At 36.5% G+C, this 22,089-nt stretch overlaps 1 protein-coding gene across 1 annotated transcript; it reads right to left on the reverse strand.

Annotated features, from left to right (window-relative positions):
* Positions 1-742: 742 nt before the first annotated feature.
* On the reverse strand, positions 743-21,493 carry LOC139728325 (inorganic pyrophosphatase-like). Its single transcript, XM_071639271.1, has 13 exons — positions 21,292-21,493; positions 19,114-19,175; positions 17,194-17,250; positions 15,636-15,755; positions 13,689-13,775; positions 12,807-12,870; positions 11,597-11,659; positions 10,978-11,018; positions 9,316-9,402; positions 7,355-7,440; positions 5,436-5,505; positions 4,132-4,171; positions 743-3,316 (listed from the first exon to the last, which is right to left on the reverse strand). Exons 1-13 carry the CDS (start codon positions 21,350-21,352, stop codon positions 3,279-3,281), a joined length of 876 nt encoding a protein of 291 aa, XP_071495372.1. The 5' UTR covers positions 21,353-21,493; the 3' UTR covers positions 743-3,278.
* Positions 21,494-22,089: the final 596 nt, after the last annotated feature.

The raw sequence follows: 22,089 nt of genomic DNA on the forward strand, positions 1-22,089 counted from the left end.
CCCCCCACATCTGCACAATCACAAATATTTTAACAGACTTTTTTGTTGTATTAGATGAGAAAATCAAATACACAGAACAAGATCGGTTTTGGTGGTCTAATGGTATGTAGTAAATACTGATGTAACAAGCTAGGAGTACGATCACATAATGTTATGGTATGTGTGATGTCAATGTGATGCATCATCACAATGGTCAGAGGGAAAATAATTTTTTGGTTTATTGCAGATGTGAATTAATGATAAGTTTTAAATTGATATATAATTTGCCCTACTTCACCACACGATTAATATCTTTCAAATAATTGAAAGTTAGAAAATTGTACAAGTTATGTTGCCAAAGATGGCTTTTCACACATGGTTCTTCCCTGTATGATCTAAGACTTCATACAGGAAACATGACGGCATACCACAAACAAGAAATTTCTATGCCGTCACCCTCTCACAGCGTGTTATTTGCACACACACACACACACACACACACATGCAAATAACACTTAGTAAAATTGGTATTAAAAAGGGCTTCTTCATGCCTTCCACGACATGACTGTGTATTTTAACCTGTCTATGCATTATATACAGACATTGTATGGTAGCAAAGGCAAAAACATAAAAACTAGTAATCATGAAAGATGAACTGGGAACAGCTTTTCGTATATACTAACTGTGGATGCAAACAGCAAATTCTTATCAATGTCATAATCATACTCAAGCACAACAAATGGAGAAAACATGAGGAGAGAAATTGTTTCCTCTGTAGAAATTTAATCAGCGGCGGTTATTGCAACAACACACACAAATTGAGATAATTTACTTCCATGGACATTCCAAGAATCACTCCTCTATAGAGCATGAAAACCACTTGAAATACATGTAGTTGATAATAAGCTTGGAGCTTGTTGCCTGGTCTTACTGAATACATACAGGAATTCATCAAGCACACATTAGGACATTCACAGGAGAAGTTTAGAAGCATAAAATTTGCTTTATGGAAGATAAGACTACTATGCAGAAATTATACACTGTAAATACTGTATGTGACGGCCAAAGACAGACAAGGTTTATATAGTTTAATTGGGGACATCAGAATATCTATCCACATGACAGATAATTTTCAACCCCATCCCCCTTTTTAAATGAGATGCCATTGTCAAGCCCAATAAGATATTCACAAGTGAACTAACTCCAAACTCGGAACCGATTATGTTCAGACATCCATCCCTTATGGACCCACTGTGCTGGCTCATCAAGAAGTCTTCCATCTAATTACATGTGCAAATGTGAATTTCCCAGAAATATGCAAAACAGAGATACCTCAGATGAAATATCTTGCCTGCCGATGGCTACATGTAGCATCCAGTCAGGCCAAACCTTTATCCCTTTAAGTTTCAGTTTTCTTGGCACTTGTATACAATTCAATGAAAGGGATCTCTTAAAGCTGCAGCACTGTCTTACATGAGAGTTTGTAAGGAACAACATGTCACTAAAAGTCAACAGAATAAGTAATTGATGTGAAAGAATGACCATGAGTTACTCACATATATAGGTAGCAAGTTTCATGATTTTTGTGGAGCTTGCCTACAAATTTCATGATTTTTTAAAAACATTTTGCATAATTCTAACATCATGGATCACTAAACATTACATACTTATGTGACATCAACTGGAGAATAACTTGATATTGTGGTCAGCCCTACTGCAATAAACAAAACAAAATAACACAGAACCAAACATTTAACGCGCAACTGTGTGATTGCAATCTGTGTAGCCATTTTAGACAGGGGCCTGTTTGGTGATCGACATGAATACATCAAACCAGCACTTAAAAGAGGTATGAAATGAACCCTTCAAGCCTCAGAAGGTACATATTTTTCTCTCTTTTAAGTCTCTCCTTCATACCAATATAACATAACTGCACAGCGAAATACAAACTGCAGATGTATAAATTAGTGTATTTCAGGTTTAAGATTCAAGTTCTTCCAGTGACATGTGTGAAATACGATTATGTTCTACTCACTTCAAGGTCATGGTTTGGGGAAGAGATATATTCATCAAAATAACAAACAAATAACAAAAAAACATACATTCCTAGTACAGCTGATATAGACTATGATATCAAGTTTACTGCCACGCTGGAGTAGAACAGTTCGATACAAAGTGTACCTGAAGGCTAACAGATCCAGAAAACGTTCTTCCTGATTGTTTCATACTGGACACAAAGGATAAAAGAGAAGGGTAAGAAATAACCATGATATTACATGTCTGAATATTGGAATGCCTGAATATGGACAGCAGCTTTCTGAATATTTCTCAAATATATGATGAAGAGCAACACAGGTCACTCCTGTTACAATGAACATGGTTTTAAACAAATTTCATTACAACAAAGTAAAAATTCAGGTTCCAAAATTGTTATCATTAAGGTCTTTGGTGAAAAATTTCTATATAGAAACAGAAAACTGCCATTCCCAAAGACTATTAAACCTGGGGTTGCCTGTACATGTATTACAAAACTAATTCAGACATTTTATCCAGTCTTCAAGGGAACAAAAACAAAATAACATGTTGAAGAAGAAATTCTTCATCAAAAAGATACTCTGTGTCCAAATGTGTTAGTTGCAGATTTCGGCAACAGCCAAGCAGAATGAGATGAATTTCAGAGGCATTTGTAGACACTAATCATCACTATTCAAGAGTCATATTGCAGAAAGGGAAGATAATTACTTGAATAGTTCATTGCTAACAGACAAGTACAGGGATACTGTATAATTTCTGGTTCATGATCACCTCACCACAGGATCACCTACCCACTGTATGTGACAACTTGAAGGAAACACACACTTGTCTTTGCATATCTGGCCAGAAAGTGGATATTCCTGGTACATATTCAACACAAATTTGGCTATGAGCCATCTGATGTTAATTTCCATGTGAACACATTTTACAGAAGATGATAAATCTACATCAACATGACAAAAATTATTTTTCCTAAATAAAAAGTTTTTTTTTATTTTTAATCTGAACATAGCAGATAAACATAAATGTACATACATAACCACTATAGTTCCCATCCAGAAGTGAAGATTGTACACCACAGACATGTATAATATAAGGCTATGATAGATCACTCTAAAAATTAAAGGTCCACATCACTGTGAAATTCATTCAGAGGCACAAACTATATGATGTAAAGAATAAAAGGTTGGTGACGATGGAATGACAGACAGATTCTAGGTTCAGCGAGGCACCGTTCCCATGGTAACATGCTTGATGAATTGACGTTACATCTTTGCTTCCACGAAGTGGTTGTTGTTGTCAACTGAAAGCAAGGAACAATATAGACAAGATATATGAAGTGGTAAACAAAACAATTGTATGAAGTCATTATTGTACATTAATGAATTAAAAAAAAAAAGAAAATATCCTTACACATTCCAGTTTGCCTTTTTGTGAAACATTTTTCTCATATAATCATAATTTAATCACAGCGATGTAAAAGTACTGGCTAAAGAGTAAAAAGCTACTTTCAACATATCTAACAGTGATATAGACATTTCTGTGTGCTAGGAATTATCTAAAATGCACCGCTTCACCCAAACACCTAAACAGGCATAAAATATAAGGTGCATGTTTGTTTCCCAGTGCCAATACCTAGGATAGTCAACTCCTAGGATGCATTCACATTGCCATCTGTCGCGGTGCAACAACGGTGTTGCAACAGGATGCACTCCGGTAACAAAATGTTACGGGACTGTACTGGGACGCATCACACCTTTGTAGTCTGTGATGGAGTGTGGTGCGCCTTCACATTGCCACCCGTCCCGGTACAACAGTGGTTCAATACCGAAACAACACCGGAACATTTGGGCAATGTGAATGAGGTACTAGATTAAAAACTCTGACATCCACTTCAATTTTACCCTATTGCTTCCATAATTTGATAATGAATTCATAGAGGCAAAACTGTTAAACATCACGTGTTCATAGATAAAGCACTAGGTTATAATATGAAATTGTGTGGATGCTGGACTAAACTACAAAGCAGGAACTATAAAGAAAGAAGAACAATGTCTTCTTTGGGAGTAAATGGAGTACGATGGATGACAAAAAACAAACAAACAAAACAAAACTTACCTTCTGGGTCTCTTGGAAGGGGTTCCTTTGGAGCAGGAGACTGTAATGCAACATAAACAATAAATGATATTAAACCTTCTCAAAGGCATAGAAGCTCACTGAGGATTATTGTATGCTAAAGGAATCATTGGCCCGTGTCAAACTGAGATGCCATTAAAGGGACTGTACAGTTCTGGTTGAGGTGAGGATTTAGCTTTAAACATTTTGCGAGATATTCAGAAACCACTCTACGAGATGTCAAAGAGCATGCAATTCTAAGGGGTATCAAAAGTTTATTTGATGAAAATCGGTTTTGAAATGGCTGAGATATCCTAAAACAAGGTAAAACAAAGAGATCCTAATAAAAGGCGTGGCCTGACGCCTTTTATTATTATCACTTTTTTGGATATCTCAGCCATTTGAAAACCAATTTTCATCAAATTAACATTGAATCCTTCTTAAAATTACATGCTCTTTCATATTTCATAAGAGGTTTCTCATTATCTCACATAGGAATGTTATAAACCTGAATCCCCACCTAAACCAGTACTGTACAGTCCCTTTAACATATCTAAATCTAATACAAATAGAAATACATTTTATATCTCTACTACTACTGTTGTAATAAGTACCTCCTTTGGATACAGAGGAAAAGGGGATTGTTACTGTAGATCTACAACTAAAATAAATACTTTTGAAATGAGACAAGACTACAAATTACTACACTACAGTTTCTGGTTTACTACAGTACTAAAGACATACTCACACTCTTTTTTTTTCTGAAAAGTTTGAATGGAATTGTCATAAAATGGACTGTGGTTGTATCAAACTGGACCAGTGAACTCGCCTTTTTTTTTCTTCTTTTTTTCTTTTTTTTAGATATTGCTATATCAGGGTTTGAAGAATAAAATATAGAGAAACTATGAAGTTTTCCATACAGAAATCTACTTTATTATAACAAATATATGTTTTACTAGTGTTCTGTAAAATGATAGTCCACTGCAACATATGCTATTAAATTTGTCAGTTACACTATGTTGTCCTTGACATTCTAAAGTCATGTCATCTATCTCACATGAAATCCAAAGTGAGCAGGACAGACTTAGATACAATTTCCAAGTGATTCAGACGAGAGGTGCACTACCATTGGCTTTCACGGTCAAGGAAAAGTGGCAAGCATCCAACCAATTTGGCAATATCAAGATAATTGCTTACGCCCGGCAAAAAGTCCCTGAATAAATACTCTTTGAACAATGACTCTAACATCTTTCACTTCCTGAGATTGTCCTACTTCTCCATCTAGAACGAATTATTACGGCACTCACTTGTTGAAGTGCAGCTTGGGCTTCATTTGCTGGGATCTTGTACTTGCTGGATTCTACCGTGACGTTGGCACTGAAATCAAACGTATAAATAATAGTACAGACACAATGTTATCACATAGTTGGAAGCCAGTATTACACCGGTCATAAAGTCCGATGTTAAGAGATAGTATCGCTAAAATAATCAAGGTATCGTTTAGACATTTTTAACTAACTTTTATCAGATAAGAAAGCCCTCTTAAAACATAAACACATGGGAAATCTAAAAACAATCTCGCTGATATAAAGTGCTAGCAAGGGCAATGATGTGATGAAATGCATACATTTTCCATTTCACAAGCTCTCCTCTTTTGTAACAAATAAGTAGTATTCATCTGTATTATATATATATATATATTGCCATTGGTTCTCTCGTCTTTTTGTTTTTTGTTTTTTGATATGTGTATTCTTTTGGGGATTTTCACAAGGGAAATGGGGTAGAAATGTGAAGGAGCAGCAGGACAAGTCTAGTTCTGAAAATAGATCCTATCCCAAGAAATACTTGGAGGTCAGTAGTGAGGGAGAGAGAGAGTAATGTAGTATTAGAAGATAGATAAAGCAAAAAATTCCTCATTCAGTCAACATAATACAAATAACAGAAGATATATTTTGAATGAATGTTTGAACTGGAGTGCATGCAATTGACCCTGTGCACTAGATGTTTTGTTTGTTTAAAATGCACCAGCTGTAAAATCCAGCACACCTTAGGGCTGAGGCATAACCATTTTCTTACTAAACACTGTATTTCAGTCATTGCAATGCTGCCATCCAGCCAAATATGACCACAGTAAGAAATGTGTGACAAGGATAGATAAAGTACGGTTCATGACCCATCATACTTCTCACAACTTTGGGTAATAACTAAACCTCTCAAAAAAGTCCTGCAATTCCAATTTGATGCATCATATTTCTCTTAAAACTACATCATTTCATTCAAATGTGGCATAAGAAGAAAGCCTGATTAATTTTATTTGTAATGACAACTCACTTATTTACATTATGCATTCCTGGAATGCACAGTATGACCGAGTATCAGGAAAGGTCAAAGGTCAAGCAAACAAGCTATGTCAAACAGTATAATTTCCGTTTGCTTGGTCGTTTCAGGGAAGGAATGTGCTTGAAAAGAATGCATTGTGAGATTATCATTAGATTCCAGGCTTCATCAATGAACTAAAAACTGCAGTAGTATCTGCAGATTAAAATTAAACATAAAGGTTGACCAAACAGTCATCTAAATGTTTACGAAGTTTACGGAGTTACGGAGTTTTTGAAAGTGCTTTTGAAAGTGCATTTGAAAATGTTTACGAAGTTACAGAGTTTTTGAAAGTGCTCTCATTTCAGCATTGCTTATTCCAGTGGCCTTTTTTCATCAAAACTGTACAGTATCAACAGCAGAATTGTTGCAACTTTTCACTTTTGATCTGTCCTCATACTCAGCTGTTTTGCACATTTCAAGAACACCAAAGCAAGTGAAGTGTCATTTTAAAGATAAATAATCAGGCTTTATTATGATGTCATATTTAATGAAGACAATGCCGGGATAAGAGAAATATGACATATCAAACTTTAATTGCAGAAGTTATTTTGAGGGGTGTATATTCAACTGCACATTGAGAGTTCAGGGGACACCTCCATATCCTAGTTTCACTTCTCGCCACTGACATCAGATCTGTAATAATAATAATACGGTGCTTATATAGGGCATATCACTACCGCAGCGTCTCTGCGCTTGTTGGAGAGAGGTAATCAAGCAGCTGTGAGGTGCTTGATGTAAGAATATCATCTGCAATGATGCAAAGCTTAGAAACACAACATAAAATACACTTCACAGTATATCCTCTAACTGCACATGGTTCTCATTTTCATCATAAAGTAGTGCTTACCAGCTCAGTCCTCCCAGGTCTGCCTGGCCATTTACAAGCTTCTTCCACTGCTCGGCAGTCTTATTCACTACGTCTAGCGCAAAATCCTGAATGACAATAGTAAAACAGGAAGAAGAAACAAGAATGTGAAACACACCAGGTATACAAGTACATCGTTTGTGTTTCACCCTTTCGCGACCAACCGCGAGTTAACTCGCCGGGCACTGCGCCGCGTCCCAGCCCAATAGCGAGTTAACTCGCCGAAACACCTGTCTATGATTGTGAATAAAAGCTCTGTTTGCGGCCCTCGTGCGGTGAAAGTTCGCCATTCACGAGTTCGCTGCATCTCCACTTTTTGTAGATACCAAATACGATGGGGGTTGCCATTGAAAATTCTTGAGAAAACTTTCAATAAAGCTCTGTAATTCATCGCTGCTTCGCGAGTGTAGCGTAGTGTATTTAGTGAGTCTGACTTCATGACAATTTCGCGAGTGGTTAAATTCGCGATTGTGAAGTTCAGCGCGTGCGGGATGCAGAACGTAGGCATGCACGTCTCGCTAAATTCGCAAAACTAAAATCATTGCGCAATATTCAGCGTAGTACAGGTAAATAACGTGTATTAAAGTCTATGGGAGCGCTGCAGTATCGTAAGGTTTGGCTGTATAAATTCTGATTTTCAAGACTGAATATTTATTTTCCTATCGTCTCCAGAATAACACAAAGCTGATAGCTTGAAAATATGATTATCAGAGAATATCTATTATATAAGAAAATTCCTCATCTGGTCAACAAAACTCCTCCCTCTCGAATTTATCGCAAACCTCATCTTGCTGTGGTTCGCAAGTGTAACATAATTACGTGTGAGTCTATGGGAGAGATGCAATATTGTAGTTTAGCTAGTATCAATTCTGATTTTCTAGACGAAATATTTATTTTTCTATCATCTCCAGGGTAAATTAAAGCTGATGGCATAAAAATATGATTATCAGAGAACATCTTTTACACAGGAAGTTTTCTCATTCGTGGCTTATGAGAAGATGTAAAGATGAGAAGATGAAAACCAGTTTGCATTGAGCACGCTGCTGCACAAATTCAGTGGTCCTAGCAGTGGGGTATTTGTAACAGAATGCGGTCGCGAAAGGGTTAATGTCATGGGCTCCTATATTTGGCTTGCACTTTATAATAAAAAACATTAAACTCCGCTTAATACGTTTATATTGTGTAAGTCTATGCATTGCAAAGTCTTTTCTAACAAAAGAAAATACATTGTGCAAGTCCACATTTCTACGTCCAAAAATTGCCTATGTTAGCATGATCTATTGGTTAGTCAGTTCTGGATATGTTGCTTTTTAAAGGTTTACTGCATACTGTAAAACGAGGAATGTTCACGTGCCTTTTGATTTCGCAAATTTCGCGAGCGCCAAGATTTGTGAAATTAAAATGCATGCAAAAGTTCTTGTCTACACTACTGTATATGCATTGAATGCCAGTGGCAGTTCACGAAAATTTCATGCCGCAAAAAAAATCCGTCGGCTCCAATTCGTGAAAAATTCATGCCGCGAATATATCATGTTTTACAGTATATCTAGTATATAAATCTGTTAAGGAAACCAACAAATTTGAAACAATGAATGCCTTCATATCAATGCAGGCATACCTCAATCGATGCAAAATCACAAGACTTATTTTGCTATACCAGGTACAACATGTATATCAGTGATATTCCCTTCCAGAACAAAATTTCCATTAATATAAAGAATTTGTAATAATTAAATAATGCACACACATTCTTTCTTCTTCTTCATTTCCTAAATTCTGTTCATAAATGAATATTTAAGAAACATGACATCCTCTATGACTATCTAAATACGCATCACAATTTCGGTGTGTACGTAGTAAATCATCCTCCCCGCTGTCATAATACAAACTGAGATATGGGGCACAGATTGTATCATGGTTTATGCTGTGTAATCTCTCCTTACCCTGTTCTTGGCTTGTCCTTGAAAGGCAAACTCGTTCAAAGGTTTGCCATCAGGCACCTTGTAGATCTTGAACCAGTTGACAGATGCCTGAAACAACAGCAGGTGATATTCATTACTTGAAAGTGTGATGGTTTGTTTGGGTAGTTAATTTTTCGAGAATGTTTGCTAAATGCAACCATGAAAAGGCTCCATAACCGTAAAAACCACCAAGATTACTAAAAATCACACCAATCATGCTTTAAATTCATACAAACAGAGTAGGCTATGACCAGAAAGAAAGCTGGGATCATCTACATGTCAAAACTAGATATATCGCTACGGCTACTGATATGCCTCCGCCATAATGCATGGTTCTCCTAATAGGTCTATAGTACAATGTCTTGACAATGTGTGATGACAGTTTCACACAATTGGCAAAATATTAAAATGACAGGTTTGACACAAATGTGCTAAATGTTCACTTTCCTAGAACCAGGTTCAATTGGATGAATGATTAAAATGTCAGAGTGCAGGTATTTGGGGAACTGATGATTTTTACTTGACTTTTGACCCTTTTATAAGTTTATGCATTGAGTAATTTTCAAGGTATTGAGAAAAAGTATAATTTCAGTATCAAATGGGAAAATAGCATTATCTAAACCTGGCCTTTGACCTTTGACCTCACAGTTCCAAAGAGAATCACTGTTAGGTTGAACATGCATAAATATGTAAGTTTCATGATGATACCTTGAGTTACTTTCGAGATATGGAGGAAAAAGTGCAATTTAGCACTTTCACTTGACCTTTTACCTTTTGACCTTTGACCTTTTGTCAAGAAACTTCCCCAAAAATATATATTGGGTAATACATGCCATACATCAAGTTTAAAAAAAAAAAAAAACCTTCAGGCATTGCATTTTAAGGAAAGTAGTGATATTTTGAGGAGTTGACCTTGACCTTTGACCCCCCCCCCCCTGACCTTTGACCCATGACCCCCAACTTCCCTAGATAATCACTGCCCATCGGTACAAGCATATATACTAAGTTCCATGAAGATACCTAGAACCATTTGCGAGATATGGAGAAAAACATGAAATTTCAAATTTTTTTTCACAAAATAACCTGTGACCTTTGACCTTTGACCCTGTGACCCTAAAATTCACACAAAGTATTATCCCCCAAGGATATACCCTCATACCAAGTTTGATGTAAAACCACCACACGGTTCTTGAGATATCGACAAAAACAAAACGGGACGGACGGACGGACGGACGGACCGACCGACCGACGACCCGAAAACATAATGCCTCCGGCCACTTCGTTGCGGAGGCATAAAAACAAAAATGGAATGATAAAAGCAAAGAAACCACTAATGAAAATTGCACTTAAGATCATATGAAAGTTCCCCCATACAACTTCAAAAAATAAATAAATTAATTTTAAAAATTAATAGGAAAAGAACACAATGCCTTCCAACCTTTCATAACAGAGGCATAGAAACAATACCTTTGCCCCCCCCCCCCCCAAATGTGTATATACACACTCATGTACAACTCGTTTAGACATACAGAGGAAAGAGTCAGTTGGGAAGAATAACATTTTACTAAGTAGTTAGCAGGTGCATTAAAAGTGAGTCAGTAATTAGCTGGGCAAGATTAGAATTGACGAACAGAAGACACTTACTTCAATGAAACCAGGCATGAGTCTCTGGATGTCAGCTATATCTGCACGAGGATGAAGAGAATGAAAATTGAGTTATATTCACATCAAATATGACAGCGAAAGAAAGATTTTACACCACATAGTACACAATTTGAATTAGAAATGTATCATTATCAATTCAACTGCATTGAGACTTGAAAAAGAAATGTCTATTTAATGAATATGAACTGTAAGTCTCATCACATTTGACATATCTTCTTTGAAGTAACTGAGATTCTAAAAAGTTGGCTTTTAATAGAGATCAATACAGATTTCACCCTCTCCCCAAATATTAACAGGCAATCAAGACAACTACAAGGCAAGACAAAGGACATCTGAAATTATATCGCCTCCTCTACTCCTGAAGAACAGCGGGGAAAAATACACCAACGGAGGAACAGAGTCTATTCAATAATGTTGACCTCTTGTACAAATCCAAAATCTAAGAGTTGGAATCATACAATATATAATACCATTAAAGAAAAAAAAAAAGAAAATTCATCAGCGACTTTCTTAGGAAGTCTCCTTGTTCATGGTAGCAAAGTTTGATGTGGTATGGCCCGAATATGAAATCCACTCCAGCACAGCCACGGCAACATACCATTCATTTCACTTGCCAGGGGGTCAGTGACATCGATGGCGAAGATCTTCCAGTCCGTCTCGCCTAATTTGAAGAGATAATACAATGAATGCTAAAAGCATGATGATATGACACAGTGTATGTTATAAAATGGGCTTTAGAATCTCTGCAACCTAATTGGTCAATTGTCATGCATTCATTTTTACTGATCCACACTAAACCATGCATCTGGTAAAATCCGAATGCATGGCCATGCGTCCAGTAAAATCCGAATGCATGGCTCAAGTCTTATAAAGTGTTGTAGGCGTACCGGACGCATGATGGGGGAAAAAGGTTGTATTTCATGAATTTACGGGCCTATTTTATAACACGAATGATGCACAGGCCTATTTTGGGGATAAGTGAGAATTGGATGCTCTTGTTTAACTTTGGAACAGTCAAAAACCCACTCGTTGCTCTCGTGGGTTTAAACAGTTCCAATATTAAATTCGAGCATCCAATTCTCACCGATCCACTCTGTTCTGTGCATCATTTGTACAATAATTTCTCCTCCAACACCTGCAACGATGCACCATTTACCACATAACTGCCATACCTCAACCCACTCCTTGGGCTAAGGTATCATTCCTGTACTTTAACTGCATGTTTATATCGTCACCACTTCCTTATCACTCAAAGAGAAAAAAATAAATAAACAAGTATTAAAATAACAGAAAATCCAGGTAGTCTTGTGAATATCACAATAGTGACATTTTCTACCCAACCGTAATCCATCATCAGTTGCAATTTCATAAAGATCATTAAAATTTTGAGGACTATTAAAGTAAATATTGAGCATATTACGTCCTACTTTTTGCTTTATATACATTTGCTCTCTTAGCGACATTTCTTTACATTTAAATTTTCAAAAGGTGGGACTCTGAAGATTCTGCTCCATATGATAACTTATCAAGGACATAGTGTTATTTCATGGTTTACCTATCTATTATAAGACATTATTATTCTGTTGACTAAAAGCTTGACTAAAGCTATTGCACATATGTGGCAAGAGGATACCAAAATAAGTGATTCACTAGCATATCAACTAGACAGCTTTCAATTTCAGAACTTTTATATACATTTCATTACATTACTGCATGCAAATGAAATACTGCTTCTGTTAAAAAAAGAAAAAGATGATCATCCATTCTAATTAAAGCACAAACTGTCCTTCCTTTACTGCGATGCCTACCTTCATCTATCAAAGCAATGGTACCGAGGATTTTCACTTGCAAGACTTCTCCCCTCTTGGCGACCTTGACATGAAGAAAAATGCAAAAGATACACAACCTAATATTCAATATGATCAATAAAATTTGGGCCTTTTACATAACCTGCAGCTTATCATTTGAACTCTTGTTACAAAGATCTGTGTCTATCATTTTGTATGACCCGCTCACCAGCACAAGATTCATCTGCTTAAGACTAGTTCTCTCATCATGATTGCTGGTTTGTTTGTTCCTTTTATTCATTACACATATACAGTAGCACTCTCAAAAGGCAATATGGAACAGCTGTACAAATATCAGCCTACCTACATCGATATGTATCCACCTTTTGCACTTTCAGTGGTATCTAATGACTGAATAGTGGAGCATGTTTCCCTATACTGATCATTGCTATCACGAAAATTTATCCATGAAACATAAACAACACATCAGCTTTTGTGTCCAGTATCATCAATACTTTGCCCCAAAGCATTAAAAACTGGAGAGGGGTGGGGAGTGAATAAGTCTTGATATACTGTAAAAGTGGATATTTTCACGCGACTAATTTTTCGCACTTGGCCCGGTAAGAAGAGTTTCGCATGTTTTTCATTCCGCGAAATCACCATGTGCATTGACTACAGGAACACATGGCATGCAAAAGTATTCACATGCTTTTATTTTCGCGCTAGCTTCTGGTTGCGCGAAATGCGCGAAAATTTCAACACCGCGAAAATTTCCACTTTTACAGTAGTCACTCAAGTTTCGATATGCATGTGCCTTCAAAATGTTTGATTATTGACACAATGATTTGCTTTCATGTAATCAATTGATAAGAAAATGAGTCAATATTACAATATCTCACATACCTTTCTCCCAATCTCACAGACATCAATAGGGTCATTGTCTCCTTTACATCCTGTGCTGTCATCAGTATGATTGGGATCTTCCCAGGTCTGAAACACAGCAAGACGTATACCAAGTGTATATTGCATAATTCATGTGCATTGAAGACATGATTTTAGATGTACATGTACCTCACTTTTTAATACTGAAAACAAAGCTAAACAAAACAAGCAAAAAGACAAGAAAGGAAACCTTGTTTTGTGTTTCAAGAGAAACATATTGGCTGAACATGTCATCCTGAATGACTCCTACATTTATTTTTTATTTTTGCTTCACATAAAATGTCACATCAGAACTAAAGGTTGTGCTACTACAGTTGTATTTCAGTTAACTCTTATACAACATCTGTGATTTAAATGTGATTGTCTTTTGTATTGAGACAAGTTGAGCAAAGCTTTACAGAGAATTTTCGTTAATGGTACCAGACACAAAATGTTCCAAGGAATACTACCTATGATGAAAAAAAAATACACACACACACATATACACACACACACACACACACACACACACAATCACACAATCACATCAAGAACAGTTGCAGTGCACCTTCAGGAGCATAAATCATACGTTAACAAGTATGTCATAGACCAATTGTTATCAGTACATGCATCAAATAAAATGCATTTTTTATGTGTTTTCTGTTTCTTTACAGTATCTAAAGTCAATAAAGAAATTTGTTTTCTGAGAACTACCTGTAGGTAATTACTTGCTTCAAGAATACTTTGTACGGTACACAGGTTTAAAGAGCAAATAAATATTAGACTACATGTTGTATCAATTCAAAACCTGCACAGACATGAAATCATATCAGATGATGCTTGATCATGACAAGATACACATGATTTGTTAAATGACAATCAAGATCTACTGCCAGTGCAACAACAACAAAAACAAAAGATAACATAATCAGATATACATAAACATTATACATGTATATATGCACTAGAATCAGACCTAGTTTAATCTTGGAACATTTCAAGGCATTGGACATTTTCATGAATTTCACTCTTCCAAATTAGCTCAATAATAAGATGTCTGTTATCTTATACAAAATCAGAGAAGAAATGCTCTTTTCCACAAACTTCATATAAACAAGAAAATATCACTGATATCCAATGAATCCATAGAATCCACAGTTTAAGAATATCGTTTTTCCTTCTCTCTTTCTCGCTCTCTCACCTGTATAGTCTGTATACATGATTTGAATAATATGAACAGAAGTGCAAACAAAACTTTATAACACCACCATCAAACAAAAGATAAATGCCTGATAGTAGGCACTTCAACCTTTTGAGTTTGGTAGTAACTTTTTTTTTTCTTTCTTTTTTTTTTTTTTTTTTTGTCTGATGAGCATAATCCATGTGCTCTACTCTGAAAACACCAGTGGAATTGAATCATCAGCAATATACAAATCACTTTGAGAAAGTTACAAGTACATACTAAAACCCAAACAGTTCATCACCAGTTGTCATAAAGTCTTGCTGTAGTCATTTGTGTTTCTTTGAGGCAAATTTCAATATCTGCAGTATTCGGCCACACAAAAATGAGAAGACAAACCTCATAAAAATAACAGCAGTGTAAACAGACCTTTCTTGACCGTTCATATGGTAAAAGCGAATTCTGCTTTACCTTACATAATCTTTGGTTGGTACTGTATGTGTGTATTTGAAGTGCAGCTATTTGGAATTCTCATTTATCCATTATTCTTGGATCATGACAGTTTAATAAACATGCTGACTGCAAAACATCATCTGGCTGATATTACCATTATATGCAGTACTGACTTCACAACTGAGTGAATGACTATGAAATGAGAACAAAAAAGTTGTTACAAAGACAGCTGTTTTTTAAATTTTCTTGCAAAATCTGACAAAATTTGTCAAATGCTGACAGTTCCCCAGTCATACCTGAGGGAGAGCGCCGTAGTTCCAGATGTACCCGTGGTACGGGAAGCAGTTTCGCACAAAGCGTAGCTTGCCCTTCTTCACATCTTGCTTGATTGGGTTCATGACGGCTTTGGTGTCAATCTGAAAGAGGAAATGAATTACATGAGAAAACACACATTCCTACCACATCCCTTCAGTACCGCTCTGAGAAGCAAAAGCTCTTGGTTCGGCATCACCATCATAAACTCACTACATACTAAAGATTTACTGTAAAAGCCTTACAACATGTCACTCTACAACACTGGACAATACTTCCTATTACAATATCACATACTGTGCATGCAACTGGTGAAAGTAAGCCCCTGTAATTGTTGAAACAAGTGTTAATGGCATAGATTACTTGGCGACAGAACATACTATCAAACATGTTGCTGTCAAACAGTTCAATTTGCTTTGGCATGATTTTCTACATACTATGTATTATAATCACAAACGGCTGTATATCAAAAAACCTTCTGGAGAAGATTTCATCATGTACAACCATCTGGATGTGTGTGTGTATGAGAAAGAGAACGAATGAGAAAGAGAGATGTTGACAAACTAATAAGAACTACGTAACATTGATTTCAAATTTCCTTTTTCCGACACTCTCCCTCAAGATACTTGGAAGTCATTCTAGACATGTAACAGTGCAAATGAAATGATTCTAGTCTATTTTTCACTAAATTCATTGAAGACTAGACCCGAGTATACTCAAGCAGGTGTCTATGGGAAATGCGTGTTATAGCCAAATCAGCCCATCCTCAAGGGGTTAAAGGGAACACAAACCCAAAGAGCAATGTGGATTGAGTAAAAGCATTAACATTAAAAGAACACATCAGTGAAAGTTTGAGGAAAATCGGACAATCGGTACAAAAGTTATGTATTTTTAAAGTTTTGGTGTTGGAACCGCTGGATGAGGAGACTACTAGAGGTTATGACGTATGAGTGGACAACAATATAAAGAAAATATAAAAGGAATTCCACAAAAATCACTTTTATAGCAAAATGAAAGAGTACTTGACTAACCTCTTTCAGAAAGCAGGGGGAATAAGTGCTACCCCTAACATATGTCAGTATCAAGTTGATGGAATGTGTAATTTTCATGAAAAATGAATTTCTATTAATTCTCTTTAAATTTCTTCATGTTGCAGTCCTCTCATACGTCATAACCTCTAGTAGTCTCCTTACCCAGCAGTTCCAACACCAAAACTTTAAAAATTCATAACTTTTGTATCGATTGCCCGATTTTCCTCAAACTTTCACTGATATGTTCTACTAATGTTACTGCTTTCACTCAATCCACATTGCTCTTTGGGTTTACGTTCCCTTTAAATTGCAATTTTCCAATTGAAATATGGCTACAGTAGCTGTGATCAGTGTTTGTTTTTGTTTTGTAATTGTTTTTAGGTCATTATACATACTTACTACCTCTCAATGTTGGTAAATATTTCATAACAGTTACAGATGATACATCCAGTTGCTAATAACACAGATATACAGCTCACTATACATCATTGTACCTTACAGCTTAGCTCACCTCCATCTTTGCATTTGTCCATCTTGGTACTTCCACAACCATGTTGAAAATTTGTTTCTGTGAAATAAATGGTGCAAATAAGAAACATTATGTTTGTATATAAAAAACTACAGTATAATAACTTTAGCTTTGACTCTGCATTTTAGCAGTAAATTTGGACAAATTAATGTCATGAGCAATCACAGCATACTGCTGTAAGAACACATTTTGTACATTTAGACTGTAAAATTCAATTTCATTTACAGTGTACATGTACATCCCCTAGCTCCCCCCCCCCAAAAAAAAAGTGGGTCATTGTTATTATCAATTAAACTCATTTTTAAACATTTACTCTTTTTATTTCAAGAAATATCAAATACAAAAGATGAACATACATGTCAAGTAAATGATGCTAGATGGCTGATTTTCATAACATGGCTTTTTTCAAATATATGACAGCAAATTGTATTTCCCAACTGTCCCAACACATTAAAAAAGTGTATTTCACATGTAATGTCAAAATTGATGCATAGAAAACACATTCATGCCGAGTACACATAATATTCAAACGAGCTCTAGCTCTGCATAAAAGATCCTTCATAAATCAGCTTCATGTGCTTCCACAAACTGCACAGCAACCTCTGTGAAGCCATTGCTGAATTTAATGACATAAATAAGTTGTCATGACAACATGAAGCCATATAGCAGCAATCACAATACAAATGCAATTTGGTAAATATATGCTGCATGGTTAAAGGGGGAGTTTCTCCAAATATATTGAGATTTATTGAATGCAAAAGCATTTGTAAAACATATCAATTCTAGTTTTTAAAAAAGTCATCTAAAAGTTTAATATGAATTCATTGCCACTGATTGACCAATTGTCCTTCATCAATGTCAGTATCAAATACTGATTATAGTGTTTGCATACACGTAGCAGCCATGATATACATTGTATTTCATACAAGTTTCATGAATTTGTGAAAGCTTTGGTCACATTCTCTAGATGGGAACTCTTACATGTTTATCTATGTCGCAATAGCACAACACTAAGAAAAATATTAAACGATGAGAATTTAATTTTCAACATCATTAAGAAGGAACTTGACTTGGCTCCTTCAGAACGGAATACTAGTACCTATTTTCCACAGATCTGAATATTTTACAAAGTTTACTTGAACTACCAAAGTAACTTATCACTGTTCAAAAATGTTGAAGATTCAGAACTTTTGAGCAGAGATGTCCGATGTTCCCAACAAAACAATAAACTATCTACCCTAAATGAATCCACATTATGGTGTGGGAAATTCCTCCATATGAGCCTGAATGCTGCATTAATAGCATGCTTGAATACATCCACACTGTACACACCAACAGCTATGTACAATGCATGTTCTGATAAACTTTATCTACAGAACATACAAAAACATTTACTTTAGCCTTGGTATTTAAACAACAAATTAATTTCCAGGTTGAAAGATAGGAAATTTGATATCAATCGTTCAAAAACTTCTACCTGAACTCAAAACACCACAGTAACGCACAGCATAATCAACATGATAATAATGCGTCCAAACATTATCCGGGGAATAATTTTCCAACTCAAATTTGATTAGCACTTTGTGATGATGAACAATATTTCAAATGGTATCCTGTACACTTCTGCTACTGCTATACAAAAGATAGTTTGTGTAGCAGTGGTGTAAAAATGCACCTACCAAAGTACCAGCAAATTGTGATGTGATACCAGGAAAATTATTCCCTGTCATCAGGTTTTCACTCATTACATGTAAGTCCATGTTTCTTTTCTTGATATAGAGGCTGAGGTATATATATCTATAGTTACTCTTCTTATGATGCTGTTCAAATAGGTATCAGATTTAAATAGCTAGTCAACAACCAATTACTAAAACTTATTGAACATGATCAAAACTGTCATACCTCTGCATCTGCATAAAGTGGTATGTCATGGAAAGGTGAGATCACGCTGCCATCACTATTCTCTGTTAGAATTGAATAAAAAGATAAAAGAAAACATAAAATATAAATGACCAAAAAAAAAAAAGAGAGACAGATTATTGAAAGTCAACTGACGTACTATGTAGCATTTAAACAGGTAGTTCAAAATATCTTTGATCATTAACCTGTGTTGCATGCTGTGAGGTCCATGAAGCAGTTCTGCTCGACAATAATGCTCAAACAGTCACTAATTTTACACTGTGGTTGAACAGCTTTTGTATACATGTGTGTGTGTATGTGATTCTAAAAAAGATGCATAAAATCAACAATACTTCAGTCAATTAACCTGTTCATTAAGGAAAGCTGGTATGTTAGGTTTCGGTGGCATCAATATATACAGCTATATGGGTATCCTGGTACAATGTATACCAGGTTCCAAAAAGGTGGCAAAAGGATCCGTGCATTCATGGCCTAAATCCCTGTTTGTATGTGCTATGCTGCCCAGAAAAACACGGCTTTGATAGAAATCTTAGAGTTTTATCCATCAATATCTGTTCTCTTTTGTATGAAAACTATGTGTATCACTGTATTATTTGGATAGTAACCTTATTCCAATGTAGTATGTGCTTGTTTTGCTACATACTCATATGAAGATGTGTCTATACTAGGGTGATCTAGGTTGAGCTCAGTACAAAGTGTAGATTTTGACTTTCCCTCACCCCATTCATGTGCCTCTTCTGTGTGTAACAAGAGTTTGTGAGCCCATTAGCACATGCTCCATTCATACCTTGCACCCAATCAATATTTTCATTGTTCGATGGCACATGTAGTTGACCTTGGAAAGGGGATACATGTACTTGTACCACTTGACTGCTTTTGCACAGGTGGATAACCAGCCTGTCTGTTCTCTGTTAACAAGTAAAAAGAATCTTGTATGGGGGAATTGAAGGCTCTCAGAGAGTTAACAAGATCAAAAGAGTAATTGAGCAGATTATTGACTCAAAGATTAAAAGTCAAACAAAAAAGCAAAAGTAAAACATTCTGATATAGTGATAGTGCATTCTTGGGGTAATTCAATGCAATACAAAGTCACACAACCGGCCGGTGTAGTTACAGGTATCAACATGAATTTAGGTGTGGCACTTGAATGTAGTGGCCGACAAGTGAAATTACATTTATGGTGAAGGTACACCGTCTGCACTAGAGTACTAGTGCACAGAGCATGGTTGAATTTCACAAAACATCTCTGGGCAGGTGCAACAGGCTGCATGGGCTAACCACTTGGTCGACGAAACCTGAAAGTGGCAGAAGAAGTGCAAGTAACGCTTCTTTTAGACTTTATTATTATCATTTTGCTTTACTAGTAGGCATGCACATGTCAGCTGATGAAACCCAGAAGTGGCACCAGAAATGATAAACTGCCACACTTTTACAAATGTGGTGCCTGCCATGCATTTCTTAGCTTGTGATGATTTGTTTCTTTTATTTTGTGAGAGACAGCTTGGGTCTGTGTGCTTTCATTTCCATTTAGGGCTATTGTATGGCTAATATAATAAAATAGATATGCACAAATCCAATTATCTATCAGACCAGATTATTTTCAATTTCTAGAAAGCTTCGAATTGCCCATCATGGCTTGCACTGCCTCCACAATCTGAAAGTGTAATTGGAGCTTGAGTTAGCCATAATCAAACTTATAACATGAATAGGTGTCTATAGATTCTAGATTCATGTCAGCATGACTCCAGCCCCAGGGTATCACTATCTAGTAGATTATATGTGTAGAGTCTATCATGTAATCAATGGTGCATGGTGTCTTGAAGAAGACTGGGCTGGGGCGGGGGAGCATCTACGATTCTAGCAACAATAAAAAAAAAAAAAAAAAAAAAAATCAAACTGATTCGTGAGTGTGTAAGAAAGTATAATCAGATATTGTGAGATAATGTGTGTTCATGTGCACTCTAGCCGGATCTGCAGTAAAATGACAAACCAGCGTCAGTGGTTACACTAGTACGTGTTAAAGAACAGTACACTTAGCTGCACTGCACTGTATACTGTGCTGTGCTACTGAGTGGCATGGCCCGCCGCCGAAAACCCCGGCACCGTTTACCGACGGTTCGTGGGTGTACGTGCTCTGTACTGGAGTGGTATGCTACTTACTGAAGAACAGCCGATAGTCCAGTGAGTTTGGTGCGCCTCTGGCTTCTACAGAATATGCCATTGCTGCAATCCGTCCGTGTAGATCGAGATAATTTTTGAGACAATTATTTTTTGATGTCAGTGGCGATCGGGTGAAATTAGACCCTCTGCAATGGGCAGCTTTACTCGCCGAGAGGACACGTCGGACTGCGACCCTGGCAAACATGTGGGCAAATTGGTGCTGCGCGTGCGCAGTACCCAGACGCAAGCAACAGGAAGAATGGCAATACACGTACAAGTACTGTACACTAGCACTGGGACTCCAGTAATCAGTCAAATCATTGTACCTTGGCTGTGCATGGATGGCTGAGAGATGAGATTCTCTGGCAATATACTCAGTAGGTCAAGTAGCTGCCTGTCCTAATTACCAACTCAATGACACCACAAATTGACTCAAAGCAGACTCAATACGAGAATGTGTAGTAGATTACCTACAGTGCAGTGTCAAGGTACAAAATACCACCACCGCGAACCAGGGACGTCGTTCCGGAATTACGCATGATCCCTGGGTGGACTTCAGCCCAGCCGCAAGCAATACGATCTAGAACTTGCTTACTTGGAGAAGTTCGGCAGAAGAGCTACATGGATGTGGAGTTTCTTTTCACCTCCCTCGGCACATTCGCCGCAACCTTCGTGATTCAATGGGACGGAGCACAGGAATTTATTACACGAGGTACATTCCCCCACATCGCTATAGTTTCTTCAGATTGAAAAAAACAAACAAACAACAACAACACTCAAACTATAACTAGGATACTA

The sequence above is a fragment of the Diadema antillarum genome, unplaced genomic scaffold (assembly GCF_040938485.1).
Source record: "Diadema antillarum isolate AM-2024a unplaced genomic scaffold, OU_Dant_1.0 seq00000173_RagTag, whole genome shotgun sequence".
In the NCBI taxonomy this organism is placed as follows: domain Eukaryota; kingdom Metazoa; phylum Echinodermata; class Echinoidea; order Diadematoida; family Diadematidae; genus Diadema; species Diadema antillarum.

Coding starts and splice junctions, on each gene's coding strand:
- LOC139728325 (XM_071639271.1), bottom strand. CDS start 21,352: ATGGCATATTCTGTAGAAGCCAGAGGCGCACCAAACTCACTGGACTAT. Junction 17,251..19,113: donor CACTTTATGCAGATGCAGAG/GTATGACAGTTT, acceptor TTTATTTCACAG/AAACAAATTTTCAACATGGT. Junction 15,756..17,193: donor GGACAAATGCAAAGATGGAG/GTGAGCTAAGCT, acceptor TTCCTCTTTCAG/ATTGACACCAAAGCCGTCAT.